General features: G+C 40.1%; 1 protein-coding gene across 1 annotated transcript in view; it reads left to right on the forward strand.

Moving 5' to 3' along the window:
• The window catches only part of LOC106083330 (uncharacterized), a 128028-nt gene that overhangs the window by 15449 nt on the left and 91446 nt on the right, over positions 1-21133 (forward strand). Inside the window, exons 7-9 of the mRNA XM_013246267.2 lie at positions 7113-7415; positions 11044-12038; positions 17524-18516. Of these exons, the coding sequence (XP_013101721.2) occupies positions 7113-7415; positions 11044-12038; positions 17524-18516 (2291 nt within the window). The remainder of the gene's footprint in view (positions 1-7112; positions 7416-11043; positions 12039-17523; positions 18517-21133) is intronic.

Here is a 21133-nt window from a genome sequence, read left to right on the forward strand (position 1 = left end):
TTCTTATTTGTATAGTTCTTCGCTTTCTTTTGAATATATTTTCCCAACATTAGTGCTCGTAATTACCATTTGCTTAAAATTCAAAGCGATCTGGGTTTTTTTTGTTTGACTTTTTGCATCCTAAATGTGGAGAAAGTCACACTGTGCTCCGACTCGGTCCAAAAAAAGGAGGCCCCTTATCATAGAGCTTAAACTTTAATCGGACAGCATTCATTGATATGAGAGAAGTATCCCCTGTTCTTTAATGGAATGTTCATGGGAAATTTAAGGGTGTTCGCGACGTTGGATATAACATCGCTTAAATAACTTCAGTGCAAATTTAATGTAACTGAAATTGATGAATTGTTATGGCATTAGTTGTTGAAAATTTTCAAGATATGTAATTTTTTTCATAACACGCAAATGAATTCCAAGTTGGACTTTATGATCATCTCGTGTTTACATTTTTTTGTGTGCTCACTTGTAACAGTTTCTAGAAATGGTAGCAATAGGGAAAATGGCTAAGTGGAATGGTTGCATTCCACTTAGCCATTGCAATTTGCGCCATGTCATATCGTATGGATTAGAGTTGCGTGCAACGTGAAAAAAAGGAAACATAACGAGGGTAGTATGTTAGAGAGTGTCAAGACTGCGAGTTAATGTTTAAAATGTGATTTATTGATATAAAAGTATGTGTTTATTAATATACAAGAAATAAAGAAATTCAGTAATACACGACACGTCTTCTCTCATTCGCGGCTCAATGACGACTGTCAACCGTCGTTGACAACTCGGCCTCTCCTGACTCCTCGTCGACCCTAGACGGATGGTCCTCTTCATCAGAATTGGCATCAAGATCTGGGCTACTGTAACACCATGGTTTCATGTGGTCATTTGACATGACATTGCAATTTCTTCGCTGGGTTAAACTTAAGTCCGGTAGATCCTCGACGAGGTATCGATCGTTTCCCAATGTTCGTGTGATGATATAAGGCCCCTTATACTTCGGGTCCAACTTGTGTGACTGTCCTGTAGCTTGTGGAACACAATCGATAACCACCAAATCTCCTTTATATTGAGTTGGTTTGACATGACGGGTGTCATATCGTAACTTCCATTTCTCTCTTTGAGCATTAATATTAGCAGCAGCTTGTTCTCGTTTGTCTTGTAGGGTACCTTCATGATTTGGTTCATCACTCAATGCTTGGATGATTCGGTTGCAACTGACATCTCTTGGATTAGAATTGAAGATAAGTTCATTTGGAGTGAACTTCGACGTAGAATTGGGTTGAGAATTAATACTCCATGGAATTGTTGGGATTTTACTGTCCCATTCTTTGTTTTCATCCGTTAGACACCTCAGAGCATTCAAAAACGTCTGGTTGGCCCTTTCGGCTTGGCCATTTGCCCTTGGCGTCCTCACCGCTGTTTGGATATGCTGAATGCCATTTACTTCTATAAATCGCTGGAACTCTACTGACGTAAATGCTGTTCCCTTGTCAGATACTATCCGACGTGGCTGACCGAAGATTGACATTACTTCTTGTAATGCTGTGATAACTGGGGTAGTCTTCGTGTTTCTTGTAGGTTTAATTATCGTGTACTTAATAAAAGAGCATACAATGACCAACACGTACAGAAATCCTCTTTTGCTCTTTGGAAATGGCCCCAAATGGTCGATGTTGATACTTCTGAATGGTATTGGTATTATTTCCTCGACATGTAATTCACCTTCGGGTTTTCCCCCTTTAACTTTTCTGTAGCAGCATTCGGGACACGATGAGATATAAGATTTTACATGCCTTCTCATTCTTGGGAACCAGAAATCTTTCTGTAGTCGGTTTAAAGTCTTTTCTATGCTGAAATGACCTACATCATCATGACACGCCTTGGTTATTCGCCATCTGACTTTCTCTGGAATAACCATTCGCTTTAAATCTCCTATCTTTCGGAACAGTCTTCCGTTTTCCATAAAGTAATCCGTTCGTATCTGAGCACATTCACCGTCGTCTGCTGCAGAACATCCACTAAGGACTTTGGCAATATTTCTTAGCTTCGCGTCAGACATTTGGAGTTGGTAAAGCCAATCGTTTACGTTCGCGTTAATGACTAATACTTTGTCTGCAAACGTTTCCGTTTCGATCGGTGGTAAAGTTGGACTGCGGCTCATACCATCCACATGCGTCATCTTCGCCCCGGATCGATGTACCATGGTGTAGTCAAGCTCTTGTAGCTTAAACCACCACCTTGCAATACGCGGTGGCAATGGAGTCGTCGCTTTCGTAGTTGCCACAGCGTTACAATCCGTTACAATACGGAAGAGTTTTCCCAATAAATATATTCTGAATCTCTCCACAGTTTCAACAATCGCCAAAACCTCTAGTTCGTGACTGGTATATTGACTTTCTGCTTCCGAACATCTACGGCTATAGTAGAATACAGGTCGGAGTACCGTGCCTTCACCATCTGCCTGGAACAATATACCTGACAATCCAATAGCACTGGCATCCGTATGCACTTCATGTTCCTTTCCGGGATCAAATAGGGTCAGCAAAGGTTGGGACGTAATCTTAGATTTTAGCACTTCAAATGCTTCTTCTTGCTTCGCTTGCCATGAAAATTGTACATCCTTCTTTAAAAGCCTCGTTAACGGCATAGCTATATGGCTGTAATTGTGGACAAACTTTCGGAAAAAGTTGGTGATACCTAAAAACCTTCTGACATCGGATACATTTCCAGGACGTGGAAATTCTTTTATACATTTCGTCTTCTCTTCGCCAGGACTTATCCCTTCAGAGCTTATTATGTGTCCCAAGAAATTCACGGTTTTCCTCATAAATGAACATTTCGTCGGTCTCAGTGTCAAACCCTCCTCTTGAACGGTTGCCAAAAATTCCGTTAACACTTGGATTCCATCTTCGACCGTTTTGCTCGGTATTATCACCTCGTCCACATAACTTACGATGTTCTAATCTTCTTATAATTTGCGTAATCATTTCCTGGAATACCATGGGCGCATTCGTTAAGCCAAAAGGCATGACGTTGTATTCATAAAGCCCCTCTGGTGTTATGAATGCAGTGTACTTTTTGCATTCCTCTTTTATGGGTATCTGATAGTAGCCTGAAGTCATATCCAAAGTGGTGAAATACTTTTTTCCCGCCAATAACGACAACTGTTCCTCGACCACTGGCATAGAATATTGCTTTTTGATCGTTACAGCATTTAACGCACGGAAGTCAGTACACATACGACTTTCACCATTAGACTTCTTCACCAATAAAACTGAGGCGGCATATGGGGAGTTACTTTGACGAATAATCCCACAACGTAGCAGCTTGTCTATGATGTCAGATAACGTTTGCCGTTGACTGAATGGAACTTGGTACCTCTTACCAACTACCGGAGTATCCGTGGATACCGATATTTCCATACAGGTATTTTTACATCGTCCTAGGTCTTCTAAGTTTTCTGCAAAACACTCTTTGTGCGACATAAGCAAATTGTTTAGGGTGTCCTTGTGTCCCTCACCGATGTCTTCGCCAATGTCAAATTTGTTTGTTTCTGCAGCTTCGACTTTCAAAATTCCGTACTCAATTGTTAGACGCTTGTCTTGCTTGCATAGCACATCTCTGCCCAACAGAACATCATATGGCATTAGTTCATCAGGAACCACAAAAATAGAAACCTTCGTAAGATCCTCGTCTATCATAATGTCGCATTCAACCATTCCTTTGGCTTCGATTACAGATCCATCAAATCCTTTCATTCTCTTTAACGTTGGTTTACAATTTGCGTTCACCGGGACTGCAGATTCTTTAATCAGGGTGAAGTCACTTCCCGTATCCACGAAACCCAGAAACTTTTCCTTATTTATCGTTACCTCCTTCATCACAGGTGGGAAAGACTCTACACTTGGGTCACCGGACATTGCAGCTACATTTGTCCCTTTAGACTTACACTGAGATGCCTCATGTCCGACCTTCGAACAGCTTGTACATTTTAGTCTTCTTTGAGGTTGTGGGCAGTTCGTAGATATGTGCCCAAAATTATTACAATTGAAACATTTTGGCCCTTTGCTTCTAGCACCAGATGTAACATTCACATTTCTTCCCTCGTCACCGCTTTGTTGCACCTTCCTCATGACCACTGTCGTCGTTGGCAACCCTTCGAGTGACCTAAGCAGTTCGTTGCAGGTTTGAAGATTCATGGCCAAAAGCGTTCTTGTTAATCCATTGTCATTCAAGCCATTGATAACATATGACACAATGGATTGATCATCGATGTCTCCTTTTCTTCCAATAGCCAGCATCGAGTAGTAGTATTGAACTAATGACTCACCTGGGGTCCGTCGTCTAGACATCAATTCACGATGAATATCGGCAATACTTACTCGGCATGGAAAATCTTTAAGAACACTCGCTTAAATTCCTCCCAAGTCGTTACTATAGGAAGAGCGTCTATCCACATCTTGGCAACGCCTTTCATTTTGTGATGTACTGCAAACAATGATGTTTGATCTGACCAAGCATGCATTTGTCTTAGCTTTTCAATTTTGTCAATAAATTGCGTGGATGTGACCGTTTAATTGATGGGGTCAAAATCTGGTAGCATCACAATATAATCCTTCAAACAACCTGATGTATTTGTGGTTGTTGCTTGGTTTCCACTTGGCGGTAAACTACCACAATTCTGGACATGAGTACGGCTTGTCGTACCTTCACTTCTTCCAGAATTCGCCGTCAATTGCTGTACACTTTGCGCCAAAGACATCACCACGCTTCGCAATTCTGCCATTTGCCTTTGCATTGAATTTTCATTGGTCTCGGCCTCATCAAACCCTCGGAAATCATCCTGCGATTCATTGTCGTCGATTTCTACTTCGTCTGATCCGCATAAAGCCATTAGAGCAGCAATCTTATCAGCGTTATTTCCCGATTGCGGTAAATTCCTTTCCCTTAGAAGTTCGTTCAATTGTGCCACCTTTAATGAATTTAACTTTGCTTTCATTCCTAAAGCTTAGTTTTTCTTCCTTTCGATTCTAGAAAGTACTTTTCTTCGTCTAATCCTCTAGAGTACTCAATCACTTTTTTCCCAAAACAGCCGTTAATTTTTCCGTCTTGGTCTTGTGTTACTCGCTTTATAGTTCTCGTTAAGAAACTTGCAAAACTCTTCTTGAAGCAGCCGTTGACTTGCTTTTTGTTTTGATCTCGTGTTTCTCCTTTTTTTCCGCACACACATGCAAACACAAAACTCGTTGCACTCCCTTGTGAGTGACGAAATTCACTTTTGAATTCCTCTCGTGTGTCTGTGTGGCTGTCAATGATACTCGTTCCGTTGAATGTAGTCGTGTATTCTCCCTTATTTCAGCCGTGTATCCTAAACACACATAAAACCGTGGCGTTGATTTATTTCAATAAAATAAACTCCAAACTTGGATCTCTTATTCCGATCCCACTTCTGAATTTGTCAAGACTGCGAGTTAATGTTTAAAATGTGATTTATTGATATAAAAGTATGTGTTTATTAAAATACAAGAAATAAAGAAATTCAGTAATACACGACACGTCTTCTCTCATTCGCGGCTCAATGACGACTGTCAACCGTCGTTGACAAGAGTATTATTAAATAATTGTTTTTGTTAATATATTTGGAGTAGTTCTCTTAGAATCTATATATGTATATATTAATTTCTTCAAAAGAGTACTAAAGGGTGATTTTTTTGAGGTTAGGATTTTCATGCATTAGTATTTAACAGATCACGTGGGATTTCAGACATGGTGTCAAAGAGAAAGATGCTCAGTATGCTTTGACATTTCATCATGAATAGACTTACTAACGAGCAACGCTTGCAAATCATTGAATTTTATTACCAAAATCAGTGTTCGGTTCGAAATGTGTTCAAATTTTGACAAATTTTGTACAGCGATGAGGCTCATTTCTGGTTGAATGGCTACGTAAATAAGCAAAATTGCCGCATTTGGAGTGAAGAGCAACCAGAAGCCGTTCAAGAACTGCCCATGCATCCCGAAAAATGCACTGTTTGGTGTGGTTTGTACGCTGGTGGAATCACTGGACCGTATTTTTTCAAAGATGCTGTTGGACGCAACGTTACGGTGAATGAACACATTTCGAACCGAACACTGATTTTGGTAATAAAATTCAATGATTTGCAAGCGTTGCTCGTTAGTAAGTCTATTCATGATGAAATGTCAAAGCATACTGAGCATCTTTCTCTTTGACACAATGTCTGAAATCCCACGTGATCTGTCAAATACTAATGCATGAAAATCCTAACCTCAAAAAAATCACCCTTTACAACAATATAAAATCTCACAGAAACATCCGAAAACTGAAATACTTAACAAATAAATGAAAATTTTGCAAAAACTAAATTGTCCAAAGAGAAGCAAAATTGAATCTATCTTTGTCTACTATTACTAAATATCCCATGAACATTCCATTACGGAGCAAGGGATACTTCTTTCATATCAATGGTATGGTTCCCCTTTTTTATTGCCGAGTCCGCACGGCGAGCCGCAGTGCGACACCTCTTTTTAGAGAATAACCATTGCTGAAAAATTTCTTCTGATGTTCATGCTGGGGAAGGGAATAACCACCGCCGGTATTTGAATTCAGCTGTTGAGCGTCATAGACGGATATGCTAACCTCTGCGCAACGGTTGTCTTCATTTGGGTACATCACCCAACTTTTTTCAAAGTCCTCTTAAATGGCCCATATCAGTTTACCAGTACTAACTGAACGACAACAGTTAATGTTTCGTTCTTAGAAGACTTACTCGAAAACGGATGTTGCATGTTAAGATGTAATTGTTGTTTATTTTAAAGATGCTCATCGTCATTGTTTAAGCATTTGTTCCTGTTGTCCCAGTAGCATTTGGAAAAACGGAAATGCAATTTGTTTTTGTTTTCTTCATTCTGGTCATCGTGCGGAACGTTACATTTACACAGAAATGTACTTAGAACATATTTCAGTTTGTCCTTTACTTTGTTGTTGTTTTAGTAGTTTTTGCAATGTTCTTATGTATGTTGGTGTTGCTTTATATGTTTGTGGTTAACATTGTATTTAATTGCATTGAATGAAATAATAAAAGATCTGTTTACATTGTTTCTAGCCTCTGAAACAGTAACCAAACTATTTCGTCCTGGTTCATCTTCGACCCTCTCGAAAAATGTTGCCAGCACTCCATCAACAACGGCCGATTCATTGTCATTGGCATCGACTGTAAGCTCCCTTAAGCAGCGCCCGGTAGATGTTGAGTTCATGGAGGATTCCTCGCCAGAGTCGAGTAAAACATTTCCCACACCATCAACAGCCATCTTGGGTGAAATACGTTCTTTGGATTCAGTGGATATTCAAAGTACCAGTGGTGATATTAAGCACATCCCAAATGATACACCCAAGGAATCGCCAAAAAGTAAGTAAGCTTCATCAACGTTTCGAGAGCTGCATTTGTAAAACTGACCCCCAAACATTCCATTTTTATTAAAACCTCTATGTAGTGGTATAAGACCAGGTAAAGTAAAATATTTGGATTGTTTTCGGAGATCCTTGCTTCTGTCGCAATCACTTTCGTATGAGTAAAAAGAGGTACTTGAAATTCTGTACCGATACTTCCTATTTTTTTTTTTTATTTTTGTAGGAGGTTAGGATTGTTAATAGTTCAAATTGGTCTAAACTTTTAAAGCGCTTAGTAGGCGCAATTTTTTTTTTTGAATTAACTGACTTCTGTTATGATTTGTAACGTCTATGTTGTTGATTGAAATTTCGGACAAATGGTTCTATTGTGACTTCAACATATGTATGTAGATGTCAAGCATAATCCCTATTAACTAATTTCTATACCCATCACCGAAGGAGGGGGGTATTTTCATTTCGTCGATCCATTTGCAACACATGAAAATATCCATTTCCGAACCTATAAACTATGTATTGGGTTGCTCAAAAAGTAATTGCGGATTTTTCATATAGTCGGCGTTGACAAATTTTTTCACAGCTTGTGACTCTGTAATTGCATTCTTTCTTCTGTCAGTTATCAGCTGTTACTTTTAGCTTGCTTTAGAAAAAAAGTGTAAAAAAAAGTATATTTGATTAAAGTTCATTCTAAGTTTTATTAAAAATGCATTTACTTTCTTTTAAAAAATCCGCAATTACTTTTTGGGCAACCCAATATATTCTTGATTGATCGAAAAAGTATATTTGATTAAAGTTCATTCTAAGTTTTATTAAAAATGCATTTACTTTCTTTTAAAAAATCCGCAATTACTTTTTGGGCAACCCAATATATTCTTGATCGGCGTAAAAATCTAAGATCTAGCCATGTCCGTCCGTATGACTGTTGAAATAACGCTACAGTCTTTAAAAATAGAGATATTGAGTTGAAACTTTGCACAGATTCTTTTTTTGTCCTTAAGCAGGTTAAGTTCAAAGATGGGCTGTATCAGACTATATCTTGGTATAGCCCTCATATAGACCGATCCCACGATTTAGGGCCTTAGGCCCATAAAAGCCACATTTATTATCCGACTTTGCTGAAATTTGGGACGATGAGTTGTGTTAGGCCACTCGACACCTTTCTTTAATTTGGCCCAGATCGGTCCAGATTTGAATATAGCTGCTATATAGAACGATCTCTCGATTTGAGGTTTTGCGCCCATAAAAAGCGCATTTATTGTCCGATTTTGCCAAAATTTTGCAAAGAGAGTTGTGTTAGGCTGTCAAAGCGCCTTTTTCAATTTGGCCCAGATCGGTCCAGATTTGGATACAGCTGCCATATAGACCGATCTCTCGATTTCAGGTCTTGGGCTGATAAAATGCGAATTTATTGTCCGATTTCGCCAAAATTCGAGACTGTGAGTTGTGTTAGGCCCTTCAACATTTTTTTTCACTTTGGCCCAGATCGATCCAGATTTGGATATAGCTGCCATATAGACCGATTTCTCCATTTAACGTTTTGGATCCATAAAAGGCCCATTTATTTATTGTCCGATGTCGCCGAAATTTGGGATAGTGAGTTGTGTTGGGCCCTTCGACATCCTTCTTCAATTTGGCTCAGATCGGTCCAGATTTGGATATAGCTGCCATATAGAGCGATGTCTCGAGCCGCCGCTTGAAGCTAGCCGCTTGAAATTTTGCACAAATACTTCTTATTAGTGTAGGTCGGTTGGTATTGTAAATGGGCCATATCGGTCCATGTTTTGATATAGCTGCCATATAAACCGATCTTGGGTCTTGACTTCTTGAGCCTCTAGAGTGCGCAATTCTTATCCGATTGGGATGAAATTTTGCACGACGTGTTTTGTTATGACATCCAACAACTGTGCCAAGTATAGTTCAAATCGGTTCATAACCTGATATAGCTGCCATATAAACCGATCTTGGGTCTTGATTTCTTGAGCCTCTAGAGTGCGCAATTCTTATCCGATTGGAATAAAATTTTGCACGACGTGTTTTGTTATTATATCCAACCACTGTGCCAAGTATGGTTCAAATCGGTCCATAACCTGATATAGCTGCCATATACACCGATCTGGGGTTTTGAATTCTTGAGCCTCTAGAGTGCGCAATTCTTATACGATTGGAATTAAATTTTGCACAACGTGTTTTGTTATGATACCCAAAAACTGTGCCAAGTATAGTTCAAATCGGTCCATAACCTTATATAGCTGTCAATAAACCGATCTTGGGTCTTGACTTCTTGAGCCTCCAGAGGGCGCAATTCTTATCAAATTTAAATGAATTTTGGCACGTAGTATTTTGTTATGATATCCAACAACTGTGCCAAATATGGTTCAAATCGGTTCATAACCTGATATAGCTGCCATATAAACCGATCTGGGATCTTGACTTCTTGAGCCTCTAGAGGTCGCAATTATTATCCGATTTGCCTGAAATTTTGTACGACGGATTCTCTCATGACCATTAACATACGTGTTTATTATGGTCTGAATCGGTATATAACCCGATACAGCTCCCATATAAATCGATCTCTCTATTTTACTTCTTGAGCCCACAAAGGGCGCAATTCTTATTCGAATTGGCTGACATTTTACACAGGTCTCCAACATATACAGCTCCCATATAAATCGATCTCTCTATTTTACTTCTTGAGCCCACAAAGGGCGCAATTCTTATTCGAATTGGCTGACATTTTACACAGGTCTCCAACATATAATTTAATTGTGGTCCAAACCGGACCATATCTTGATATCGCTCTAATAGCAGAGCACATCTTTTCTTATATCCTTTTTTTGCCTAAGAAGAGATGCCGGGAAAAGAACTCGACAAATGCGGTCCATGGTGGAGGGTATATAAGATTCGGCCCGGCCGAACTTAGCACGCTTTTACTTGTTTCCAATTACAGTCATGATTGTTGAAGCAATTAATATTTTAATTGAAAATGGCAAACATTTCAATCATGACTGTGATTGGAAAATAAATTCATATTAAATTTAGAGATGAAAAAACAATTAATTTTTTAATTGAAAACAATTTTATTTACAATGAAAAATTGTTTGCGTTTTTTTTCCTGTGTTAATATAGAAAATTACTGAAATGTTCAAAAATTTCAATAATTTTTTAATTGGATTCATTAAAAATTAATTGAAAATCTCAAAAATTTCTATCACTTTTTTAATTGAATATGCAATTTATTTCATTGAAAATTTTTTTATTACTTTTTCAAAAACGGTGATTGATAATATCCTTTCCTGCTGCACGGTTTCAATTAAAAAATTAATTTTATCAATTAAATACGTGATTGAAACCTATTTTCGTTTTTGTTCTGTGAATCGACCATCATTCGATTTTATGTCCTAACTTCTAGAGTCCCTTATATTTAAATATAACTTCCCTATATCCTGATATTCCGATTTGACTTCGCCCATAGAGGTCATTTGGTTGCCCACTTCAACCAATATTACAAATACATAGTTCGTTTTTAGTTCCTTAAAGGTTAGGTATATAAATTTCTATCCACCTAAGCTGCTTGGACATTTATTTTCAATAATTTTTGTCAACAATATTTTTTCTTTTTCTTTTTTCAGAAAATCCCTTCTTAAACTCACCCTCATTGACGGGTGCCAATATCGATATCCCCCAACTTCCTGTAGATATTGGCTGTATATATGAACAAACACTGCTATGCTATACCGCACGTTTGATTGCAGCACGTTTCCTCTTGACTGGCGGACGAAAGGGACTTTACGATGACTCCAGTGTCAAGGTCTCAATCAAAAGTATTTGTCTAAATATCATCTCACAGTGTGTGCGATTGCGTTCTGAGATATTGGAAATATCCCTCAAATTCATGCAATCTGAAAGACCTCAACCCAAAGAGGTAGAAAGTGTTGTGATTGTTAGCAACCGTCAGAGTCCTACACAAATTCCTAGTGATTCCAGTTCGAATGTCGGACAAGACTATGAACATTTGGAGGTAACAACCGTGTCCCCTGATACAGCAGAAGTTCCTAGGAAAACCGCCTTCCCACAACTGGATGTTTTTCGTATGGAGGACAACAACGAGGATCCTTTGTTGGAAATCATTGATGATCATTTTGGCAAGAGCACAAGTGATTTTAATTTCACCAGCCCCAGCGTCTTCAATATGTCACGAAGTGCTGATCCAGTATTATTCAGTAAAACTGATAAAGACACCAGCAAGAGTTCTCCCATAATGAAAACCAAACGCGACAAGTTATCCACATCGGAGATAATTAGCGTCAAAGGGTTTGTGGAAATAACAAAAGCCGATGAGGATATACCACCGGAGATGTTGCCACCCAAACCTCCGAAGAGAACCAAGACATTTCGTAAAAACAAAGCTGAATCGGAAGCAAGAAAGAATGCTCTTTTGGGGGCAACTGTGTCAGCGAATGATATACAGTTTTTACATGACATTTTATTGTATTACAACCATGAGGACCCCATCTTAAGGGCTGGCATACAAACAATTATTGGACAATATTGCAGATCTAATCAAGCTGGACTTGTTGGGGATGCGAAAATAAATTTACAATATTTATTAGCTATTTTATGTGTGGTAAGTATGGGAGAGCCAACGTTAAGATTTACCATTTACAGTGAAGATGTTTATATTTTGAAGTGGGGGAATTAGGTTGTTGTTGTTACTTGTGTGGACTGACTGTTTTTGTTGTAGCCACATTTGCTTGTAGCGGTAGCGATTATCGTCAAGCGACCTCGTTCCGAGTAAGGGTGGGGGGAGTAAAGTAAGCGGCATATATTTTTTAAAGCAGCTATCACTCGTTATTAAGTTATGTATGGGGCTGCTTACACCAATTTTCAAAACAACAAAAACATGATATTGGTATACAATTTTGAAGTCAAATAACATCCCTTACCCACAAAACCTCCCAAAATGCAGCATAATATGACCAGGACAATATGGGTGTCAAATGAAAGGTATTTAACAGAGAATACGAATTCGATCTTAAAATTGTATCAAGTATCGGGTGGGCCGCCCCACCAACAAAAAACACCAAAATGGGCGCAATCCCATGGCAGCCGGTTGTATGTACCGGAATGATCCGATGAATTCCTTCATCGGCAAGGGCTGCTGCCTCAGTGTACCACACACTGCTACTACAATAACAACAACAACCAAAATGAACATGTACATATATCGGGACAATGTCGGGGGGAACAACCCCCTCAAAACGAAAAGAAACGGCCAACCTTTAAAAAAGCCAAAAAGGACTATTAGAATGGAGTACGAATTTGATTTCGAAATTTTGGGAGAAGTGTGTGAGCCCTTAACACTTTTATTCAAGACCCTACTGACCGACCCACTGCTTTGTATGTGGTCAACATTTGTGATCGACCCGAGTGATGCCGGCAAATGATTTGAGGGCCTGTATAGGCTGTCAAATGAGGCAGTGAGTATTTTGGGATAATTTGTGTCAGAATTGCTACGCCATCCCCTCTCACATTCAACTTGTTCCCGCGGCGATTGGTCCCTTGGACCGGAACGAGTTTGCTTGACGAGGATTGCCACCTCCACATGAAAAGGTGGTTACAACAACAACAACAACTGCCGACGTAATTGCTTTTGTAGCCCCATATTTGAATATGGATGTAGCGATCCTTAGCAAGCTTTTTTTGGGGAGCAAGGTCGTCCTGATCACTGAGGAACAAGCAATCAATCACTCAACTGGTATTGTTGTTGATCGAACACAATCGACGGCAAACAACACCGGTCCCCGCTCAGGCTCTTACTTAAATACTCAGTGTGCCTGTGATGCTCCATATGACAAGCCCAGCTATTGGCGTCTTTAAATAACCAATGTGCACCTTGTTCCCGCGGTGATTGGTTCTTTGGCCAGAACGAGCTTGCTCACCTACTGGAGCTTGAGGAGGATCGCCACCTCCTTCTAAAAATGTGCCTAATGGGGTTCGATTCCCACCAAGGCCTCTGGTGGGAATCGAACCCACGACCCCCGTACTGGCGTTCCGAGCGCGCTACCAAATCGGCTTCCGGAGCGCCTTTCTTAAATCGAGTTGATTTGCCTCTTTCCGAGCTTGAGCTAGAATTTTTCTAAGACAGGATTATTCTTGTGTTTAGTTCTACCCATTTGGCGTTAATGGTTTAAGTCAATCTACCCATGTTCGTCCGTCCGTTCGCATGAAATTTTTCATAGATACTTCTTATTGATGTAGGTTGTTGTTGTTGTAGCAGTTTATTGTGTTCTATCTTTCGTCTGCTTGATTCTGTTGAGTGTCAACAAGACCCAGGAACTCTGCGACTAAGATGGGGTGCGACCACAGGGATCTGGATCTGACCGGGCAGTTAAACAGGTGACGTGTATCGTGCGGTCCCTGGTTACAATCGGGACACACATCTTGCACGTCGGCATCAATCCTTGCTCTGTAGGAGTTCCGGCAACTGCATCTGCCGGAACGTAATTGAGCCGGAACTACTCTGGTTTGCCGTGGGTGGTCAATTTCTTCAGGTGCAATGGGAGGCGATCGTTCTCCAAGGACTACATTCACCCGGTAGCCATTTATCGCATCTGCTACCGTGTCTGCATGAATGTTGTGCCTGCAGGTGACTTGAGGACCTTGTTTCTACTTTTGACTTTATCGCAGATTGCTGTGGCATGTGGGGAGAATGTGAGGAGAATGTGTAAAAGCTGTCAAATGTGACGCCAAGTATTTTGGGACACTTGATGATCGGAATCATTTCTTCATCGGCCATCACAGTCAGCTCAGTATTCACCTCACGCGTATTTGTAGTAAACAATGTGGCTGAAGATTTGGTGGCGAATATCTTCAGATTTCTTGCAGCGAAATATGAGGCAAGCTCGTTGAGGTAGACTTTCAACCTATCGCAGATCTCATTAATGTGTGGGAGGCCTGATGCCATGATCGTACAATCGTCCGCATATGATACGATCTCTATGCCGTCTGTAGGGGCTGGAATGGAGAATAGGTAGAGGTTAAACAGTACCGGAGATATCACACCACCTTGGGGAACTCCCTGTTTCACTCTACGGTGCTTCGACTTCTTATCCCTAAATTCCACAAATGACTGGCGACCACACAGATAACTCGCGACCCAGCGTTTCAAGCCTGGCTGGAGGGACGTGTTGGCGAAGGCCGTCGAATAATTTGGCATGGCTGACCGTATCGAATGCCTTTGATAGGTCCAGTGCCACGAGGACCGTCCTATCACATGGCCTGGGCGGATTGAAGCCACAGCAAATGTGTGCGGTGATGGCATGCAAAGCTGTTGTTGTGCTCAAGAATGTTGAAGGTCCTAGTAGAAGTCGTTGTTGGGGGAGCAAAAGTTTTAGACCAATTCAAAATTTCAACAAAATCAGGTAAAAATTGCGTCCTCTAGAGGCCCAAGAGGTATAATCAGGAGGTCGGTTTATTGGGAGCTATATTATGGTTTGGACCGATTCGGCCATACTTAGCACGTCTGTTGAATATCATAGAAGACGTCATAGTACAAAATTTCATTTAAATCGAATAAGCACTGCGCTATCTAGAGGCTCAAGAAGAATAATCGGGAGATTGGTTTATATAGGAGCTATATCAAAACAGTGATATGGCTCATTTACAATCCTAACTGACCTACACTAATAGGAAGTATTTGTAATAAATTCCAAGCGCCTAGCTTTACTTCTTGGAAAGTTTGCGAACTTTCCACAGATAGACAGACAGACGGTCAGACGCACGGACATGGCTAGAATATATATACTTTATGGGGTCTTAAACCAATATTTCGATGTGTTACAAACGGAATGACGATGTTGGTAAACCCCCACACTATAGTGAAGAATAAAAGTTATAAATTTTTAAGGAAAAATTTTGATAAAATTTTTCTTTGATACATTTTTTCCAAAGACAATTTTTTTTTGTAAATAAATTGCAAATTTTGCCCATTTACATTCCACTAAGGAACAGGGGCAAACTTCTCACATATCAATGAGTGCAGTCCGATTTCAAGCTCAGTGATAAGGGGCCTCCTTTTTATAGCCGAGTCCGAACGGCGTACCGCAGTGCGACACCTCTTTGGAGAGAAGTTTTACATGGCATAGTACCTCACAAATGTTGCCAGCATTAGGAGGGGAAAACCACCGCTGAAAATTTTCTCTGATGGTCTCGCCAGGATTCGAACCAAGGCGTTCAACGTCATAGGCGGACATGCTAACCTCTTAATAAACCATTAGTAAGAAACCGGCTATTTTTCGCAAGTAAGCGGTTTATCAAAAACCCGAAAATTGGTATTTTTCAAAAAACCGATTGGTAAAGTTAGCCCAAAAAATTTAAAAAAAGGTTTTCAAAAATCGAAATGATCACATTAATTCGGATCAATTTAAGACCCAGTACACTAAATGAATGTCTGCCGTCAATCACCACAATCACCCGGCCCGGGATAGCTGTGAGCATCACACAGGCTGGAACATTGAGGTCCGATCTGTGTGATGTTTATTGTTGTCATAAAAAGCGTCGCTGCGAGCGCATCCACTGGTTGCGGATAGTGGAATGTTTCATATAGAGTAGCTGCAGAGGCTGTCGCGGACAATCGGCGGCATCGAGCGGAGAATCTCAGTGAGTGGCTGGGCGGCACCGGTTCTTGCACAAATACTGAGTGCCTATGATGGTCGATATGACAAGGCGAGTTATTGGCTTCTTTAAATAACCAATGGCCACCTTGTTCCCGCGGCGATCGGGCCTTTGGTCTGGAACGACCTCTCACCTACAGGAGCTTGACGAGGATCGCCACCTCCACATAAAAATATAGCTACAATAACAACAGCCACATAACCAATTTGTATAATGTTCTTCGATCTAGTGAAAGCCACGTGGCCTAAAGAATGTTGAGGTGATATAATTTCATCCAAATCGAATTGTGTCTTATAAGGCTCAAAAAGTCAAATGGCGAAATCGGTTTCCACAGGATCTATACCTAAAACAAGCCAGATTTGAATGCTTTATAATCCGACCTATAATCCGAATGGCCTTAAATGTTCGGGTGATAACGAGTTTTCCACAGAAGCACGGACAAATGCAAATTTTGCCCATGAACATTCCACTAAGGAACAGGGGCAAACTTCTCACATATCAAAGAGTGCAGTCCGATTCAAGTTTAAGCTCAATGATAAGCTTCTTTATAGAGAAGTTTTACATGGCATAGTACCTCACAAATGTCGCCAGCATTAGGAGGGGAAAACCACCGGTGAAAATTTTTTTTCTGATGGTCTCGCCAGGATTCGAACCCAGGCGTTCAGCGTCATAGGCGGACATGCTAACCTCTGCGCTACGGTGGCCTCCAGAAGTACGGACATTGCACTATAATCTCAATCCCGTGGCAGCCGGTTTTACGTACCGGATTGACCCAAAGGAATCCTTCATCGGCAAGGGCTGCCGCCTCGGTGTACAATACAATGCTACAACAACAACAACTTTAATCTCAGAAGGTCATAGCAATAAACAATTTACTTAAGAAGGTCTAAAATCCACATTTGGAGTTGTACACAAAAAGAATGACCCAGATAGTATATCTCCAAATAGTTTGGTACATTTAAAATGTGAGCATTTTGTCAACTCTCGAACCTTTAGTGCATTTTGTGTGGCATGCATATTAGAATGCCATCACCAAACACTGTTGTGATAAACTTATTCTTAGCTTTTACTTATCAAGAACAAACAACAATATTGCCTATGGCCATTGACAGCAAATGCCCTTTGAAAATGGAAACCATATTCCTGTTTTTTTTTTTTTTTTTGCTGTTCAATAATGAAACAAGATGTAAAAGAAGCTGAAAAACAGTCAGCCAGCCATCTGGCCTTGCCGGAAGTTCAATCTGACATAATTCATTTTCTTTTGTTGTCATTGTTGTTGTTGTTGTTATTGCAGCATACACATTTCTTAAAGGATTTTATTGAACATTCTTGGGATGTTCGTTCTATGGCTCGCTTATACCCTGCCATGGCTTCCTTCTTTTTTCTGCTCATACTTGATTTTTCTTTTTAATTTTTTTTTTTTCGTCTCATTCAAGGGTCTGCAAGATGACATTCACACGGTGGTCATACAAGCATTGAATACATTCGATAAAATATTTCCATATGTGTTATTTAAATATATGACTACACCAGCAACAAGGACAACATGCAGGACAGCAGCTTCAGCATCATTGCCAGAACGAGGATATGGTGGTGGTAGAGCAGCATCAGCCTGCAAGCAACAAACATGTCAGGGAAGACAACACAAAGAAACCAAACACAACAAGGAACAACATCAACAAGGGCAGTATCAAGAAAAATATTGCCCAAAGGATGAAAATCGAACTTGTGCTGCTGCAACTGCTGCCTCTGCTACTCATGCAACAAGATCTTCGATGTTTAAGTGTGTGCCAGGGCACTTTAACGATAATGATGGGATTATAGCTGCGCTTTTGAATGCTTTTCAATTGCATGCGGACAGGAGCAGCAAAAGCGTTAATACTGATAGTCAAGCTGCCCTACAAAGCACCGGCTATGCAGGCTACAATAATGATATTATGCATGGCGAAGAGGCTAGCGGCAACGGACTCGGCAAGACTACATCCGGTTGCTCTTCGCAAGAATACGTGCAGGCATCAACATCAGATACAGGATGCTGGCCTTGCCATTGTTGTAGTAGTGGTGGTGGTGCCGCTTTTGCTGCCTCAACGATGCCAACTATGCTGTTCATTTCACCAAAATTGCTATTGAATAAACTTCGTCTGTGTCACTACAACAAATATTGGTTGGTCCAAAATAAATATGCCGAAGTTATTTCAAATTTAAATTATGCTTCACTACGTTCTTATTACGGAAATAACTATACCATCAGCAACAATAACATTGGCCATCAGCAACACCACTGCTGCTGCTGCTGCTGCTGCTGCTGCTCAACTATGGCTTCAGACGATGGTTGCTGTTACTGCTGCCGCTGCAGCTGCTATGATGATGGGTGGTGCTACTATGAAGACAACGATGTCGATGGTACAGATTTTGTCTGCAACTTGGAGGTTAGTATTGTTTTCCAATGTTTTTATTCCCCCCTCTCTTAGGAGGACATGTATACAAAAAAGTAGACTTAGTTGGGAATGTATAAATTATTCCTCAAATAACCCTTAAACTGTTTGAGTTTTCAACTAGGGTGTATAAAGAGATGTTGGCAGTAATACCTTTCTTGGAATTTACATTTACGATAACTACGTTTCTCTAAAGGCATACTTCTTTTCCGGTTTTTCTTTATGAAGCATGGGTGTATGCCGGAATTTAAAAGTTAAATAACCACTAAGAGAGTTGTTTTCTAAAAAAAATTTTTGGTCACAGAGGTCAGCGAAACTTAATCAGTCTTGAAATGAATTAAAATTATTCCCAAACTCTTATCTTTCCGTTTTGCGTTTTTGAATCGAGCTTTTTGACCAAGCAAATGCTACTCACAAAGAAGAGATTATTTCTTTAATGATGAGAGCTACCGGATTTGAGATTATTTCTTTAATAATGAGAGCTACCGGGCGCGTCCACAGATTGCGGATAGTGTGATGCTTCGTATATGGAGTAGCTGCAACTGCAGTCGCGGACAATCAGCGGCATCGAGCGGAATGTCTCAATGAGAGGTCGGGTGCCACCTGCTCTGAGTGCCTATGATGCTCGATATGACAAGGCGAGTTATTGGCGCCTTTACAGAATAAATGGCCAACATCTTCTCGCGGCAACTGGTCCTTTGGACCGGAACGAGCTTGCTCACCTACAGGAACTTGACGAGGATTGCCAGCTCTACATGAAAATATGGCTACAACAACAACAACGTTCCCGCAGTGATCGGTCCTATGGACCTGAACGAGCTAACTCATCTTTAGAAGTTTGACGAGAATCGCTACCTTTACATTGATAAGAAGCATTGGTCCAAAATTTCAAGGGGATATCTTTATTCGTTCGAACGCTATCATGATTGCGACTATCGGACAGACCGAATAGTTCGACTCTGACAGATTAAGAATATATACTTTATTATACCCTCCACCATAGGATGGGGGTATACTAATTTCGTCATTTTGTTTGTAACACCTCGAAATATGCGTCTGAGACCCCATAAAATATATATATTCTTGATCGTCATGTCATTTTAAGTCGATCTAGCCATGTCCGTCCGTCCGCGGCTGACTTTCGAAGGAATAAAGCTAGCCGCTTAAAATTTTTATTAGTGTAGGTCGATTGGGATTGTAAATGGGCCAAATCGGTCCATGTTTTGATATAGCTGCCATAAACACCAATCTTGGGTCTTGACTTCTTGAGCCTCTAGAGGGCGCAATTTTTATCCGATTTGACTGAAATTTTGCACGTGGTGTTTTGGTATTACTTCCAATAACTTCGCTAAGTATGATTCAAATTGGTCCATGTTTTGATATAGCTGCCATATAAACCGATCTTGGGTCTTGACTTCTTGAGCCTGTAGAGGGCGCAATTGTCATCCGATTTGGCTGAAATTTTACACGTAGTGTCTTTTTATCACTTCCAACAACTGTGTTAAGTATGATTCAAATCGGTTCATAATCTGGTAGAGCTGTCATATAAACCGATCTTGGATCTTGACGTCTTGAGCCAATAGAGCGCGCAATCCGATTTGGCTGAAATTTTGCATGAGGTATTTTGTTATGTCTTATGTCCAATAACCGTGCTAAGTATGGCGCAAATCGGAATATAATATGATATAGCTGCCATATAAACCGATCTGGGGTTTTGACTTCTTGAGCCTCTAGATGGCGCAATTCTCATCCGAGTTGGCAGATATTTTGTACAACGGCTTCTCGCATGACCTAATATGGTCAGAATCGATCAATAGCTTGATACAGCTCCCTTAAAGACCTATCTCCCGTTTGTGCTTCTTGAGCCCCTACAAGGCGCAGTTCTTCCAAATGAACTGAAATATTACACAATGACTTCTACAATGTTCAGCATTCATTTATGGTCCGAATCGGACAATAACTTGTTATAGCTCAAATATTGGAAGTTGCATACCACTCCTGATGACTTTATAAAAAAAAAATTATATTGGGTTGCCCAAAAAGTAATTGCGGATTTTTCATATAGTCGGCGTTGCCAAATTTTTTCACAGCTTGTGACTCTGTAATAGCATTCTTTCTTCTGTCAGTAAACAGCTGTTACTTTTAGCTTGCTTTAGAAAAAAAGTGTAAAAAAGTATATTTGATTTACTTTCTTTTAAAAAATCCGCAATTACTTTTTGGGCAACCCAATATTACCTTTGCGCAGCGGAGCGGGCCGGGTTCAGCTAGACTTATTGTATCAAACACTGTTGCTACACACCTCGTATGTGATAGGATTTAACTGAAATGTGTTTGGCAAATGCCTAAAAAATACATTCTTTTATTGGCGTTTTGTGCCCTGAAGCATAAATAAATGGTATTTTTAAAATAAATACTTGGTCAGGATTGCACAATGAGGGGAAAAAAAAAAACGAGAAAAAAGACTTGTATTCAAGCTAAAGTAAATATTTTCCATGCAAACTTTATTCATGAACATCATCGTACAATGGCCATAATGTACACAGCAGTAGCGGCAGCCAATGCAAGAGCAACAACAAAAACTATGTTTGCTTGATTTACTTAATACTGACTT

This window comes from Stomoxys calcitrans, chromosome 2, assembly GCF_963082655.1.
Source record: "Stomoxys calcitrans chromosome 2, idStoCalc2.1, whole genome shotgun sequence".
In the NCBI taxonomy this organism is placed as follows: Eukaryota; Metazoa; Arthropoda; class Insecta; order Diptera; family Muscidae; genus Stomoxys; species Stomoxys calcitrans.